Source organism: Mesoplodon mirus, assembly GCF_964341445.2.
Source record: "Mesoplodon mirus genome assembly, chromosome: 16".
NCBI lineage: Eukaryota > Metazoa > Chordata > Mammalia > Artiodactyla > Ziphiidae > Mesoplodon > Mesoplodon mirus.
The window spans coordinates 61,191,963-61,209,710 of NC_138992.1; the positions used below are offsets into that span (position 1 = coordinate 61,191,963).

General features: G+C 34.5%; 1 protein-coding gene across 8 annotated transcripts in view; it reads left to right on the plus strand.

Moving 5' to 3' along the window:
- Nucleotides 1-17,748, plus strand: part of STAU2 (staufen double-stranded RNA binding protein 2) — a 301,499-nt gene that overhangs the window by 124,961 nt on the left and 158,790 nt on the right. For all 8 annotated transcript variants that reach the window (XM_082601330.1, XM_082601329.1, XM_082601327.1 and 5 more), the window contains 2 exons: nt 4,943-5,074; nt 16,054-16,114. In XM_082601330.1, coding sequence (XP_082457456.1) covers nt 4,943-5,074; nt 16,054-16,114 — 193 coding nt within the window. The remainder of the gene's footprint in view (nt 1-4,942; nt 5,075-16,053; nt 16,115-17,748) is intronic.

Consider the following 17,748-nt stretch of genomic DNA (forward strand, 5'->3'; position numbering starts at 1 on the left):
CGGGTCAGGTGCAGGCCAACAGATGTGGGAGGTGTGTGTGTTCACCCAGCTCCAAGGATCTACCGTGAACAGCACTAGGTCAGTGCTTCTGAGTGGGGTCCATAGACTACTGCTGATTTGTCATAATGTGGTTTCTGGTTTCAGGAGAAGAAGCAATGAAATGTTTCAAAAACATTGCACAGATCTGAACTATAAGATTTTTGATAGTTGTTACAGAGGTTCTATAATGAGTACATTTTTAGTGTCTCATATACTGCAAGAAGTATGTTATTTAGTTCATCTTGAGTTATACTCTGTTTAGAAAGTGCAGTTCTTTGTCATATAATTTGGACATTATTTATAATTGTTAAGTTTTTTTTTTAAGCACTATGTTGCATATCCCTAATTCCTTAAAAGGAACTGGTTCACTGAAGCTTAAAAGTAGTGATGGAAATAGTAATACAAATAAAAATCTCAATAATGGTGTAAGAATAAATGGCAGACAGTACACATGTGTGGATACCAGATGAAAATCTATATGTTCTGACACAAGTGAAATAACCAATGTTATGATTACACACAAAAGTCAAAAAAGAAAAATATGTGTAGAATTATCATACATTGTATCTGAAAACTAGTTTTAGTTGTATCACGTAGCCCTTCATTGCTAGTACCCAGTATAGTGTCATTGTGAAATTTTATTAAAGTGACATGAAGCTATTGAAGTTTTCTAATTTTCTTTAAACAAATTGCAGTGACATTTGATAAAACAATTCAAAATTTCAGATATAGATTGCCTGTTCAGCTTTCTTGCTCATTTTTTGGCTGTTTTTTTAAAAAAATTGATTTATAGGAATCTATTACATATTCTGGAAATGTGAGCCTTTTGCAGTTTTTTTTTTTCTTTTGCAGTTTTATGGCATTTCAAATATCTTCTCTTGTGCTGTGACTTGACTCTTTTTCTTTTTTAATGATACTTTTTGAGGAATAGAAGTAATTCATTTTAAGGCAGTCAAGTTTATCTCTCTTTTCCCTGATGTTAATTTTATAATAAGTCTAGACATCCCGAAGAATAATGCCCCCACCTTGTTCTTCCTCAAAAGGATCTTGGCTGTTCTTTGCACCTTGCATTTCTATGTAAATTTTGGAATCAGCTTGTCAAATATTGTAAAAATATGTGTGGGATTTTAATGGGAATTTATTGAATTTATAGGTCAATTTGAAATATTGATATTATAATGTTGAGTCTTCAGTGCATGAGTATGGCATACCTCTTTTAGGTTTATCTTAATATTTCTCAATAATGTGTATTGTTTTATGTGTAAAGATTTTAAACATCATAAGTATTTGATTTTTGTTTAATATAAATTGTATCTTTTAATATTTTTCATTTTCTACTTAATTGTTGATGGAATATACAAGGGCAGTTGGCTTTTGTATACTGTCTTTTATACAAGAACTTGTACTTTCATAAATTCTTATAATTTACCCATAAATTTTCTTGGATTTTCTCCGTAAATATTATTTCTGCAAATAATGACAGTTTGTTCTTACACTTCAAACTCTTAAACCTTTTATTTTGCTTGCCTTATTGCTATGTCCAGGGTTTGCAGTAAAATGTTAAGTACTAGTAAAAATGGAGGGCATTTTTGTCTTGTTTCTAATTTCAGAACTTCAACATTAAGTATAATGTTTGCTGAGGTTTGAGTTCTCTTCCTTCCCTAGTTGCTAAGAGTTTTTATCATGAATGAATGTTGAGTTTTAGCAGATGCTTTTGCTTCATTTATTAGGATGATCATATGATTTGTCTCCTCAACTGATTAATATAGCAGATTCCGTTGATTTTGTTTGAGTTTCGAATGTTAGACTTATCTTGCATTTTTGGAATAAACCTAACTTAGTCACAATTTTTCTTCTTTTTAATATTGCTTTGTTCTATGTACTATTATATGGTTTAAACTAGGATTTATGTTCATGAGTGAAACTGGTCTGTAAAATTTTTTTCTTATACTTGTTGGATTTTGGAACCAAAGTGATGCCTCACTGAATAATTGGGGACTGATTCCTCTTTTTTTATTGGATGAATTTTTGTAAGATTAGCATTATTCTTCCTTAAATGTTGAGTAGAACTTGCTGGAGAAGCTCTCAGAAGTTTTCTTTGTGGAAAAGTTTTTAATTGTGGTTTTAATTTCTTTAGTAGTTACAGACCTATATAGCTAAGAGTTTATTTTGTGCCAGTTTTGGTAATTTGTATTGTCTAGGAATTTTTCCATTTTATGTAAATAGTCAAAAAATGTTAGCTGAAATATTCAGTATCCTTTATTATTTTGTAATGCTACAGAAGCTATAGGAATCTCCCATTTTCATTCTTATTTGTGTCTTCTCTTATTTTTTCTTGATCAGTATTACCTTTGGTTTATCATTTTATTAGTCTTTTCAGGGAACCAACTTTAAGCTTTTTGAACTTCTCTGTTGTGCTTTGTTTTATATTTCCTTAATTTCTGCTCTTGTCTTTATTTTTCTATTTTCTTTGGGTTTATTTTGCTGTTAATTAACTTCTTGAGATGGATGGTTAGCTTATTACTTTTCTGCCTTTCTCTAAGCTTTTATGGCTTATTTATTTTCTTCTAGACACTCTTTTAGCTACATCCTTCAAGTTTTGATATATTGTATTTACATTATTATTAAAATATTTTCTAACTTCCAGTGAGATTTCTTCTTTGCCCATAGATTATTTAGATTGTTTAATTTCCAAAATTGTGATTATCTTCTTGTCTGCTTCTCTCACTTACTGAGAACAACGTATAAAAACAAATTCCACTCTCATTGTGTATTTTCTATTTCTCCTTGTAATTCTTTCCTTTTTTGTTTTCTAATTTACTTTTTATATTTGTATTATCTCAGCACATTCAAGTCTCAAAAATCATTACCCAACTCAGGAAATGTACACGTGGATATAAAATGGCTGATGTGTATTTAAATATGTTGATGTACATATATACATGTGTATATCAAGTGTTCACAAAAGGTAACTGTGGAATAGTTCTAATGATAAAAAGCTACCATTTATTGAGCAGTTATACTCACATACTGTAACATACACTGTAGTTTACATATATTTTTGTGTTTAATTTTCAAAGCAACACTATTAGGTCATTGTATTATCCCTCTTTTACTGATGAAAAAACTGAGGCTTAGAGATAGTAAATAATTTGAATCAGTTCATGCAGCTAGGAAGTAGTAGAGTTGGATTTCAACTGAATTTGACTTGGAAGTCTTTGTTCTTAACCACAGTATTGTACTAACCTTTATATATTAATTATCTTCAGGAACTATTTAATGTAAACCTTTGTAAATGATATCATTTTTAAAATTTATTTTTTGGATTAAATACTTTTATACACGAATAGTTATTGTACAATATTATGTAAGTTATGGGTGTACAATACAATAATTCATAAATTTAGTTATTATAAAATATTGGCTATATTCCCTGTGTTGTACAGTATGTCCTTGTAGCTTATTTTATACATAGTAGCTTGTACATCTTAATCCCCTACCCCTATATTGCCCCTCCCCTCCTCCCTCTCCCCCCCTGGTAACCACTAGTTTGTTTTCTGTATCTGTAAGTCTGTTTCTTTGTTTGTTATATTTACTAGTTGTATTTTTTAGATTCCACATATAAATGACATCATACAGTATTTGTATTTCTCTGTCTAACTTATTTCACTTAGCATAATACCCTCCAAGTCCATCTATGTTGTTGCAAATGGCAGAATTTCACTCTTTTTATGGTTGAGTAGTATCCCATTGTGTATATATACCACATCTTCTTTATCCATTCATCTGTTGATGGACACTTAGGTTGCTTCCATATCTTGGCAGTTGTAAACAATGCTACTATGAACATTGGGGTACATGTATCTTTTTGAATTAGTGTTTTTGTTTTTTTCAGATATATACCCAGGAGTGGAATTGCTGGGACATATGGTAGTTCTTCTTTTTTTTTTTTTTTAATTTTTATTGGAGTATAGTTGATTTACAGTGTTGTGTTAGTTTTAGGATACAGCAAAGTGAATCAGTTATACATATACATATATTCACTCTTTTTTAGGTTCTTTTCCCATATAGGTCATTATAGAGTTTTGAGTAGAGTTCCCTATGCTATACAGTAGGTCCTTATTAGCTATCTATTTTTTGTATAGTAGTGTGTATATCTCAATCCTAGTCTCCCAGTTTATCCCTCTCCCCCATTCTGTTTTTAGTTTTTTTGAGAAACCTCCACACTGTTTTCCACAGTGGCTGCACCAATTTACATTCCCACCAACAGTGCAGGAGGGTTCCCTTCTCTCCACATCCTCGCCAACATTAGTTATTTGTGTTCTTTTTGATGATAGCCATTCTGACAGGTGTGAGGTGATAGCTCACTGTGGTTTTGATTTGCATTTCCCTCATGATCAGCGATATTGAGCATCTTTTCATGTGCTTCTTGGCCATCTCCACGTCCTCTTTGGAGAAATGTCTATTCAGCTCCTCTGCCCATTTTAACATTATTTTAAATGGCAGCAACGTGAATTTCAGCCTTTTCAGTTTATTAAGTAAAGAATACTAAATGTAGTCGTAATCAACTCTCTACAATGTGAATTTTATTTTTCTGCTTATATCAGTAATACAAGTTTATTGTTTAAAAATCAAATAATATAGAAATATGTAAGGAACTACAAATCTTCTAAGATTCTGTCATCCTGAGATAACCCCCACTGACATTTTGAGGACCATGTTTCCATACTTTTCTCCATGTATATATTCATATATATTTTACATAAAAGGGATCTTAATTGCCATTTTTATTATGGACTGAACTTTATATTTTTGCATGCTAGAGAGCAGAACACATTGCTTTATGGTGTTAAGGTTTGTTACCAAAGCAACTATCATTAATTTCTTACTTTACTCTTACCAGGTCAAGGTAGGCAATGAAGTTGCTACTGGAACAGGACCTAATAAAAAGATAGCCAAAAAAAATGCTGCAGAAGCAATGCTGTTACAACTTGGTTACAAAGCATCCACTAGTCTTCAAGATCAACTTGACAAGGTGAGAGTTAAATTTACATGGACAAGTTCTATCCTGTCAGCGTACAAAAGTGATGAGCAAATTCTGTCCCAGCGTTCCTTGACTCTAAGTACTGTCTTAACTGGTGTTAAAGTAGATGTCAAGTTTCAACTTTTCTAAGGTGGTACTCTGTCTTCATCTCTTTAAAGATAGATTCTCCAGGTATAAAATAATAGCTGTTTAGGGTTCAAGATAAAAATATTATAATCTTACAATTAGAAAATACTAAAAGTTCATTGTATCATTATACATATCTTATATAATACCAATGTAATAATTTTTAGCTCACTGACTGATGATTTTTGCCTTATGTACACAGTTTTAATTCGTGCTTTTTTAAGAATAGAGGTTGTTAGCCTTTATTTCTGGAATACAGCTGAAAATACTAGAAATAAAGATCCTGATTACACCTTTAGGGCAGGAACTATATAAGACAGACCCTCTATAAACTAATTTTTCTATTTACTTTAAATTAAAGGTAAACTCAGAGGGTGTTTATTTTCTGCCAAGACTTGTGTTCATGGTCCTCTGTTTCTTCTGCAGCATGTAATGACATCATTAACACCTACCTCTGTTGCAAGAGAAGCTGAGAACCTTGAATTCAGGACTTGGCAGATAACTTGGCAGGAACTGGCTTCATTTCACTTCGTATTAAATTATCATTTTATCTATACATATGTATAAATTATTTTTATTAAACATTTTATTTGTATGCACATTCACGAAACAGGCATAATAATTATTTCTATCATAAACAATATGCTTTTTTCCATGCCATTTTCTCACATAAGGATTCTGTTTCAGGTATATTTTCAGTTTCTGAAAGAACACCTTTCTGAAGGTTAGAGTAGAAATGAAATCATCTATTAAAAAATATTCAGATATGCTTTTCTTTTTAAGACACTACGAATATCTAGGCAGTTATTTTGAGTGATTAAAAATTATTTGTCTTTGTGATATCACTGGAGATTTCAATTCTGTTTTTATAACCTGGCTAATGAATGCTTTTTCTTCTTTTAAAAGTATTTGTAACATGAAACCTAACATGTGTTCAAGTTTCTATAGTTCTTATATTGTGTATATGTTGTTTTAACTTAGCACATTTATATTGACTTAAAATTGATAGGTGATTTATAAAAATATGTCAAAATAAATCTCATAGACATTTATTTGTAAGTTAAATGAAAATAAAATAGAACAAAAAACTGGCATTAATTACATTAATTTGAAAAACGTTTTTTGCTTACCCACTGTGTTATTAGTTAGGGTTCTCCAGAGGAACAGAGCCCGACAGAGAGAGAGAGAGAGAGAGAGAGAGAGAGTGTGTGTGTGTGTGCGCGTGTGCGTGTGTGTATCACACGGAGATTTTTTAAAAGAATTGGCCCATGCAATTTTGGAGGCTTAGCTAGTCCAAAATTTGCTGGGGAGGCTGGCAGGCTGGAGACTCAGGAAGGAGCTGCAGAGTCCAGAGGCGATTGGCTAGAGAGCTGCCTCTCGCTCCAGGGAAGGTCAGCCTTTTTCTAGGCAGGACTTCAACTGTTGAGGCCCACCCACATTATAGAGAGCCATTTGCTTTACTCAAAGTTCAGTGATTTAAATGTAAATCTCTTCCAAAAACACCCTCACAGAAACACCCAGAATAACATTTGACCAAATATCTGAGAACTGTAGCCCAGACAAGTTGACATATAAAATTAACCACCACCCCCACTAAATGCCAAACACTTAAAATTGAAGATAACGGGATGACTGGAATTTTGTCCCTGCACTCAAGAAACTGACCAGTAAGTGCTAGGGGTGAGGAGCTTTAATCATATAACAAAAATTCTAGTATAATTAAAATTCTAGATATGTGAAGATGAATCTGGAAAGTCAGGAATAGCTGAGACCACTGCTTTTATGTGAAGTAAAAGCTTTTGAATTATTAATTTGAGATTTGAACTTGAAAGTGACATGATCTGGTTTGCTTTCTTCAAAAGACAGTCCTGTAAGTAATGTAGTGAATGTATTTGGGCAGGACAGGACTGAAGGCAGGGAGGCCAGTGCTAGCAGGATTGTTCAGGTGAAAGATGCTGAGGGTCTGAACTAAGGCAGTGGTGGTAGAGAGGAGAGGGGAAAGACACCAGCAGTCCTTCTGAGGTGTACGTGATGAGATCTCAGTAGCAGATAATGTGCGTGGGGGTACAGGAAGAAGGAGGAGGAAAGAATACCTGCAAAAGGGACAATAGAGAATGATTTTAAGAAGAAGGTGGCAGTCGTGTGCTGCAGAGATCAAATAAGAGAAGGAGTGAATACGATGATTTGTCAATAAGAAGATCTTTGGAGAATGTAGCAAAAGCAATTTTTAAAAAACCTATGAAAGCAGTTTTTTAAAAGTTGGCTTTTTAAAAAAAAATAGCAAGATATGTACGTGATTAAAAGAATTTAAATAGCACAAAAGAGTAAACAGTGAAAAAAATGAAAAAAATGTCTCACTTCACCCTGAGACCCTCAGTCTCTTGGTCTCTCTTCCTAAAAAGTTATCTCCCACAGTGAGTTAATATTTGTACATCGTGTAGAATAGTGTCTGAAATATAGTGAATCTTATGTAAGGATTTGATAAATAAAGATGAAATAAATATCCTTACAGAGATATTCTATGTGTATGCACTAACATACCCCCTTTAAAAATATTCAGATTTACCGAGTTGCGGTTCAATAAATTTCAACGTGTGTGTGTGTGTGTGTGTGTACATGCACTGACCACCACCACAATTAAGATTTATAACATTTCTGTTATCCCAAACAGTTCCTTAATGCCCATTTATAGTAAATGTCTTCCCCTTTCCTCAGCCCCTGCCAAGCACTGGTCTGATTTGTGTCTCTATAATTTAGCCTTTTCCAAAATGTTGTATAAATTGAATCGTACATTATGTAGCCTTTAGTGTCTGGCTTTTTTTTTAAAATAAATTTATTTAGTTTATTTATTTATTTTTGGCTGCATTGGGTCTTCATTGCTGTGTGGGGGCTTTCTCTAGTTGTGGCGAGCCCCCTGCTACTCTTTGTTTTGGTGCACACACTTCTCATTGTGGTGGCTTCTCCTGTTGCGAAGCACGGGCTCTAGGCATGAGGGCTTTGGTAGTTGTGGCTCGTGGGATCTAGAGCGCAGGCTCAGTAGTTGTGGCCCATGGGCTTAGTTGCTCTGTGGCATGTGGGATCTTCCTGGACCAGGGATCGAACCCGTGTCCCCTGCAATAGCAGGCAATTCTTAACCACTGTGCCACTAGGGAAGTCCCGTGTCTGGCTTCTTATTGCTGAGATTCATGCACATTGTTGCATTTATCATTCATTTGTTCTGTTTTATTGTTTGTCACTGTTTTATTCTTCACCAACATTTAGGTTGTTTGTAGTTTGAGGCTATTATAAATAAAGTGGTTACAAACATTCATGTAAACATCTTTATTGTACATATTCCCTAGTATATCCTATAGGTACACAGTTAAATAATGAGTACCGTGTCACTTCACGAGAAGCTGAAGATGTTTTCCAGAGAGGCTGTACCATTTTGCATTTCCACGAGCAATGGTTGAGATTTCCACTTCCTCCACATCTTTTCCTGCTCTTGTTACTGTCATTTAGCTTTGATCATGCTAATAGGTGTATAACATTATCTCTTTGGATTTTAAATTTTCCCTAATTAATAATGCTGAGTAGTTTATCATGTGTTTATTTACCATTCATATCTCTTCCATGAAGTATTTGTTCAAAATTTTTGTCTTTTGAAAAACTGGATGGTTTGCTTCCTTATTATTGGGTTGTAAAAGTTCTTTATATATTTTGTGTGCCAGTCCTCTATCAGATGAAGGACTCCCCTCTCCTCCCTTCCTGCCTTCTCTCCTTTTTTTATGTACGTTCAGGCACCACATTTGTTTAAAAGATGAGTGTTTTTTTCCATTGAATTCCTTAGCACCGTTGTTGAAAATCAATTGACCACATATGTATGGGTCTGTTTCTAGATTCTCTATTCTGTTCCATTAATCTGTATGTCTATTCTTTAGCTATTACAACTGTATATAGAGTGTAGCTTTTTTGCTACGGTTTCAAATCAGATAAAGAACTCCATCTTTGTTCTGCTTTTTAAAAATCTTTTTGGCTAATCTAGAGTCTCTTTGTATTTTCATAATAAACTGTAGAGTCAATTTCTACCAAACCATATCCAGTTGGGATTTTTCTTTGGGGTTGTGTTGACTATATAGATCAGTTTTGCATAAATTGATATCTTAAGAATATTGAGCCTTCCAGCCCATGAACAAGATCTAGCTCCCTGTTTATTTAGGTTTTTGGAAACAGATCCCAGCAGTGTTTTGTACTTTTTCATAGAAATATCTTGTACATTTTTAATGTTTATCCCTAAGCGTTTCATGTTTGTGGATGCTATTGTTAATGGTATTGGTTTTTAATTTTAATTTCCAATTCTTCTTTTCTAGCATATAGAAATACAATTGTCTTTTATATATTGACCTTGTATCCTATGACCTTGCTAAACTGACTTATCAGTTAGATTAGCTTATTTTATAGATTTTTTTGTGATTTTCTGCATTGATGATGTGTCGTTTGTGAATAAAGACAGTTTTTTTCCTTTCTAATCTGTATGCTTTTTATTTGTCTTGCTTTATTGCCCTGAGTAGAACATCCAGAACAGTGTTGAATAGAAGTGATTGATTGTTGAATAGGAAAGCAGATATCTTTACCTTGTTTCTGATCTTACGAAGAAATCATTGTCTTTCACCAATATATACTGTGATGCTTGTAGGCTTTTTTTTTTTTTTTTTTTGTGGTACGCGGGCCTCTCACTGTTGTGGCCTCTCCTGTTGCGGAGCACAGGCTCCAGACACGCAGGCTCAGCAGCCATGGCTCACGGGCCTAGCCGCTCCGCGGCATGTGGGATCTTCCCGGACCGGGGCACAAACCCATGTCCCCTGCATCGTCAGGCAGACTCTCAACCACTGCGCCACCAGGGAAGCCCCTGTAGGCTTTTTATATATGCTCTATATCAGGCTGATAGTTCCTTGTATTCTTGCATTATTGAGAAGTTTTTTTTCCCCTTAATTATCAGTGAATGTTGAACTTTGCCAAATGCTTTCTCTGCATCTGTTGGGATACTCATATGACTTTTCTGTTTAGTTTGTGGATATGGTGAATTTTTTTATTGATGGATTTTTAAAAATTTATGTGATACAGGTTTCCCCCACTATCTGAAAGTATAGCATTCCTGTGAAACATTTTGTAAGCCAGAATGGCCTAAAATGAGGAAGTGTTTACCTTAGGACACATCTTGGTAACGGATGCACAACATAAATCCAGATAAAGCACAGATCTTCAGACGCAGTTCAAAGCCATGGCGGCTGGAGGCTGAGATGCCGAATGAAGTTGCCGCTCTTGGTGTGCACTGCCTCAGTGATGGCTACCTGCAAAATAAACGCTGAATAGTAGTTTTGGTTTTTCATAAAAGTGAAAACCCTCTTTGGATTTCTTTTGGTCAGCAATAACAGGTACTAGTGCAGGTCTTTCATTAAAGCAAATGGCATAAAGTAAACTTTCAAAAGGTGGGGGATAGCCATATGTACATACATAGCAAAGATTACCGCTCTAACCATTTTTAGGTGTACGTTTCAGTGGCATTAAGTACAGTTGCAGTGTTGCGCAGCTGTCACCACTATCCACTGCCAGAAAGGTGTCATCATCCCAAGTCGAAATACTGGTTTTACTATCACTGTCAGGGTAGTGCTGGCCTCCTATAGTGAGTTTGGAAGTATCTCCTCCTCTTTCATCGTCTCAAAGAGCTTGGTATTCTTTCTTCCTTAATTGTTGGGTAGAATTTACCAGTGGAGCTATCTGGGTTTAGAATTTTTTCTGTAGGAAGGTTTTAAGTATAAATTGAGCTTCAAAAATAGATAGAAGGCTACTCAGATTATCTACTTCTGCTTGAGTGAGCTTTGGCAGTTGGAATCTTTCAAGGAATTTGTCCATTTCATCGAAGTTGAGTTTAATGGTATATAAAATGGTTCACAACACTGCCTTATCATTCTTTTAATGGCTACAGCATCTGTAGTGGTACTTTCGCTCTCATTTCTGACATTGATAATTTGTTTCTCCTCTTTCTTTCCCCTGACCAGTCTGGCTAGGAGTGTATCAGTTATTTTTATCCTTTTCAAACAACCAGGTGATGGCTTCATTGGTTTTTCTCTATTTTTCTATTTTCAATTTTATTGCTTTCTGCTCTTTATTTTATCCTTCCTTCACTTGCTTTGGATTTAGTGTTCCGTTCTTTTTCTCGTTTTGTAAGCTAGAAGCTTAGACTGTGGATCTGAGAACTTCCTTCTTTTCTAATATAAGAATTTAATGATATGTATTTCTCTTTAAGCACTCGTTTAGCACTATCCCACAGATTTTGACTAGTTGAGTTTTTATTTTTATTCATTTCAAAATTTGTTCTAGTTTCCCTTTGATTTCTTCTTTCAAGTCCTGTGTCTCTTCTGATTTCCTGTTTACTTCTTCTATCAAGTGTTAATGTCTCCAGCTAGAAATTTGGATTTATCTACTTTCAGTTTTATCAATTTTGTTTTATGTACTTTGAAGCTATGTTGTTACATACATATACCTTTGGATTGTTATGCCTTTATGATGACTTGGCCACTTTATTATTATGTGATTTTTTTTCTCTCCCTGGTAATATTCCTTGTTCTGAATTCTTCTTTGTCTGATGTTAATATAGTCACTCCAGTTTTATTTTGATTAGTGTTTGTGTGGGATATTTTCCCCCCATCATTTTACTTTTAGCCTATCTGTGTCTTTATGTTTAAATTGGTTTCTTTTAGAAAGCATATAATAGGGTCTTGCTTTTTAAAATATAATTTGACAATCTCTGCCTTTTAGTTGGGGGTGATCAGACCATTTGTACTTATTATAGCTGTTGATGTGGTTGGATTTAAATCTACCATCTTATTAGTTATTTCTGTTCCTTCCATTTACTCTTTGTTCACTATTTTTCTCTTTCACCTTCGATGTGGTCATACATTTTACTTCTCTCTATATAGTATAAAACCCACAGTTTGTTGTTACTAATTTTGCTTTATATAGTCAATCTTTTTATGTGGTTAAAATCAGGAAAAGTATCTTATATTTAGTTTCATTTTTTTACCATTTTCAGAATTCTTCATTCATTTGTATAGATCTAAATTTCTTTCTGGTATTATACTCTTGCTTGTAGAACTTCCTTTAATACTACTTGTATTAGCAGGTCTGCTGGCAGTGATTTCTGTCAGCTTTTGTTTGATGAGAAATTTGTTATTTCATCTTCATTTTAAAAGTTATTTTTGTCTGGGTACGGCATTCTGGGTTTTTGTGTTTCTTTCAGGACTTTAAAAGATCTTGTTCCACTGTCTTCTGACTTGCATAGTTTTTTTTTTTATGTGACATCTGTTGTAATTCTTATCTGCCTTTTTTTTTCCCCTCTTGATGTGCTTTTTTTTCCCCTCTGAAGGCCTTCAAAATTTTCCTTTTTCATTAGTTCTCAGCAGTTTGACTCTGATGTGTCTAAATTTGATTCTTTCCTTTCTTCCTTCTTCTCTTCTCCCCTCTTCTCCCTCCTTCCTCTTTCGTTTCTCCCTTTTGCCTCCTTTTCTTCCTCTTCCTCCTTCCTTTCCCCTTTTTGTATTTTTCCTGCTTCGTGGTCTCTGAACACATTGGATCTAGGATTTGTTGTCATTCAGTTATTTTGTCAAATTCTCAAGTATCATCTTTTAAAATATTTCTTCTTCCTTGTTTTCTCTCTCCTTGGGAGTTTACAGTTACACATTTGTTAGCCCATTGGTATTGTCTTAATAGATCCAGAATCTGCTGTTCCTTTTTATTTTTCACTCCTTTTTTTTTCCTGTTTCTCAGTTTGAGTAATTTCTATTGATTTATCTACAGTATTACTGATTATTCTCCAGCTATGTTCATCTGTTAATAATGACATCAATATTAATTTTCTTCTGTGGTATTTATCTCCCTGGGATTTCCATCTGCTTTTGTTCTATAATTTCTGTTTTTCTCCTGAAATTCTCCAAATGTTCATGCATGTTGTTTGCCTTTTACATTAGATCTTTTAACTTATTAATCATAGGGATTATAAAATTTATTTCTTAGAGTTCTAGCATCTGGGTCATCTCTGGGTCCTGTTTTGTTGACTTCTCCCCCTTTTGACAAAGGGTTATTTCTTTTTGCAGTTTTGGGTGTCTCATAATGTTTGAATGAATGTTGGACATTGTGTATTGAGAAACATTAGAGGCTGAGTTAAATAGCATTTATGTTGAGAAATAGGCACATCTCTTCTTCTGTCAGACTGTTACTATGGAAGCTCTAGTAGCTTCTTGATAGAGGATACATGGGGAGTAAATTTTTTTGAGATCTTATAGGTCTGATACATCTTTATGTTTCCCACACAGTTGATAGTTTTTCTGAGACATAATTCTAAATTAGAAATACTTTTTTCACAGAGTTTTGAAGGCATTGCACCAATGTTTTCTACCTCTCAGCATTACTGTTGAAACATCAAAGCCTTCTGATTCTTCAGCCTGTTATGAAACCTTTATGTTTCGTCTCCCTCTTGATGCTTTTCTAACTTCTTTTCTCAGGAGTTTGGAAAATTCATGGGTGACTGACTTGATTTGTATATTCTTTTATAAATATTGTTAGGTGTTTGGGTTTCAGTCCAGAAATTTATATACTTTAAAAGTGGGAAACTTCTTATATTTTTTCTTTGATAATTTCTTTCCTTCCATTGTTGCTAATGTTTCTTTCTAGGTTACCTGTTAGTCTAATGGATGATCTTGATTCTTTCTTTATTTTCTACTTCAATTTTGTCTTCCAGTCCTTCTTTGAAATATTTTGCTTCAGCTATTGTATTTTTTATTTCCCAGAGCTCTTTCTCATTCTCAGAATATTCCTCTTTATAACCTCCTGTTCTTGTTTAATGGGTGTAATATTTCTCTCTCTTTCTTTCTCTCTGAGAACTTTTTTTTTAAACCTTTTTTTTTTTTTTTGAAGTTTTATTCAGTTCCCTGTGTTGTCCTCACCATCCTTGTGGATTGGTAGGCTGGGTGTTGTCTTCTGAGGCCCAGTGAGGAAGGGAGCTGGGGAACCTTATCTTCTAGAATGTAAGGATGTAGCTTTGGACTCCATCTCCTTATTTGCAGTGTGGCGTATAGATCCATCCCATCCTCAGCTGTACCTGGTGTCCAGAGTCTCTCTGTTTTCGGCCTTTCTGAAGAGGAAACCTTTTAGGAAATCTGTCTCCTTGGGGTCAAAGAGGTAACCTGGAAGTCTCATAGCATTTTGAAAGACCTCCAAACAATCTTTCTGTTTTCAGGCTCTTCCAGGATTCATCTTTAGAAGTACCAGGTGTGCTTCTGATTCCCGAGGCTTTCTGGGGTCCTGGAGCACAAACTGATTTACTCTTTGTTAGCTCTTTGCTGGCTTCTTGCTCTGCAGGTGAGGTTTCAGCCAGCTCACATCTGCTAAGTTAGTTGCAACTAATCTGCTTTCCAGGTTACCAACTTGGACTTACCTCTTCTGCTGTTGATTCCTTTCATATTCTGGGGAGGGTAGGGGCCGAGGGAAAGAGAGAGAGTTTATGGATTATTGGATTATCAATTCAGAGTTGTTTGGGGAGAGAGAAGAGATTATGCTTTGTGGTCACTGTGTCATGTTTAAGCAGAAACCTCACAAGAGCAGTTTCATTAGAGTGTTGGGGTAGAAATCAGAGAGCAGCAGGCTTGGGAGTCAGTTGAAGGTGAAAAATTAGGCTTAGGGAATAAAATCTAATATTTAAGTAACTTTGGTTATTAGTAGAAGGAGAGAAAAGGAGAAATGAAGTGCTAAATGTATTATTACCAATTTCAGCTGAGCACTCAAGTGCCTGAGGATCTGTATTCTTCTAATCAGCCAGCTCTTTCTTCCCCTGAAGTGACTTATTCCTTGCTGTGTACACTTTCCTCGGATTTATAACCCCCTCCGTCAGCTCTCCTCTCATTCTGTGATCCTGTTTTGTGCTTCACAGAGAACTTGTGAGTGGGAGTCTCCTCAGGCCTTCCCGTCCATGTGTACCTGCATTTAACACACGTTTTCTCCTCCGTCCTTTCACAGTTGTACACTATTTGCTGGAAATGTAGTTTGTGTTTATATATGGATTTAATTTGTCCATTTGATCTTTGACATCTGATAACATAAATACTGCTTATAATAGGAAATAGGCCTTTTCCCCTCCTGGAGTACTTAATAACACCAGCTCCACAAAAAGAGAATGTAACCAGTTAAAGTCACTTATAATGTGATTAAAATACTTACTACTTCAAAATATCTGAGCTCAGAATGTATTTTACACTACACATTGACCAAATCATTTGGGAAATGCCAGGATATTCCAGATTTCACTTAAAGTTAGGGTTTAGTTTTCAATTTTTTTGCACGTCATTAGCAATATTCAGCGACCCTTGTCAGGACTTTTCCAGAACAGACATAGTAATATTTCTATCGTTAATTTGACTTCAGAAGTGATAAAGAAGCCCTTTTAGTCACTTTAGCACTTGTGATGATTATTGTCTACTGTTTGAAAAAGAATTATTTACTTCTTCACCACCTTGGTAGAGCCCATGTTGTATAAATATAATACATATACTAAATATGGGGCTTTATTGATGACTTAAATTATAAGTTTAAATAAACAGATAAAAGCAGGAGACATAAGAAACAAATTCGAATGTAGAAAAGGGGTAGATGGTACTGTTCATGTTAGTTATTCTTGTGTCCATGGTTCTGGGGTCAGAGGTGGAGAGAATGAGCAGAATAACCTTTGCCCTTGCTTAATTGATTAGTCAACTGTTTTCTTTTTGAATTTGAGTCTCTTTCCCAGGACTTAAACAATTGGTTTAATTTTTCAGACAGGGGAAAACAAAGGATGGAGTGGTCCAAAGGCTGGGTTTCCTGAACCAACAAATAACAGTAAGTTTCTATTTTTATATTAACTACACTTGGTGTTCATCAGTGGTTCAGTGACTTGTCCCTCATTGGGTATTTACTGGGTCTGTTTGGACCTGAGATGAGACGTTAAGTGTTATGAGGGATGCATGGAAGTTGTGGTGTTTGCTTTCCTGGAACTGACAGAAGACACAGGTACTCATATCTTTAACATGGTTAAGTCATTGCAGACGGAGTACTATTTTATCCATAAAGCAGTGATGTTCTTTTTTTATAAGTTGTTTTTTTGTGACATTATTATAATAGAAAAGAATCAAGAAAGAAAAACAATTATCTATCAGACCATTATAACCCAACATCAACTGTTTTCACAGTTCTACTTTTTAGGTACACACACACACACACACACACACATTTTTACATAGTTATAATATAGACAAAAGTTTGTACTGGGTTTCATTTAACATTGTAATACCCACATTTTTCAGGTCATGCTGAGTCATTAGAATTTTTGATATTTTATTAAAGTCACTAATTGAAATATCAGAAATGTAAGAATAAAATTGCTCACAATTTTATTCCAAATATAGTATATCAGACATTTAAAAATCCACTTCAGGTTATTTCTTTTTTCAAAGGTACATGATCAAGCGGTTATGCACTGGAAGCATAGATATTTTGCTTAATTTCCTCCCCACCTTTCCCAAAAAGCATCTGTTGTCACTGAAGTGACTATTTTACTGTAAATCAGTAAAACAACACAGCCAGCCAGTGAAGACCCCATCGAAGTGAAGTCAGATCTCTCTCATTTCTAACCCTAGTTCTCTTCTTCATAACCTTCCGAAGCTGAATTAGCTTAAATATGTAAATTGTCATAATGAAGAGAGTATTCTTTCATGTTAGCAGCTCATCTCTTGATGTATAATGAAATTTGTAACAAACTCTTATCAAAGCATGCTTATGAGAATTGAATTCTTGGATCATCAAAACTAGCCTCTTGGAAAGTCTGTTTCAGTGAGGTGATAGTATTCATGAGTTACTTTCTGGGAATAATTTAAATAATGTAATATGACTCTGGGCCTCTTGTCTCTGTGTGTAAGGATGATGAATGTGATAGGCTTAGCACATTGCCCAAAGAAAAAGTGGAATCAGTTCAGGATTCTCGGAGAGTTTGTTCTTAATTCCTTTGATGTCTGAATATATACGATTATAATTACTTGGTCAAGGAATGTAAGAAACATTCAGTTGATTTCAGTTTTATGTAAAGTACTTAGCACAGTATCTCTTTCTTAGTAAGCACATAATGAATGTTAATTTCCCTCCATGCCTTCTCTCGTTTTTCTAATAAAAATTCTATAATTCAGTGTAAGCTCGCCAAAAATTCCATTCTTATACTTTTTATCTGTCAGAGTTTTTGCATGTACATGTGAACCAAAGAATATATATGGTTTATATTTGAATAGTTACTTTTGGCATTAGATATTTTTTCAAAGAACATAAACATTATGTATTTGAATATGGAAGTCAGATAGTTGTTAACTTGATAGTTTTAACATGAAAGCATATTGTAGATAGCCTGCAAACTCCCATCATTAAACAGTGATATTTTGACCCTCATCTTTATGTCTGTTGATTTTTTTCATAATTTGCTAAGGGAT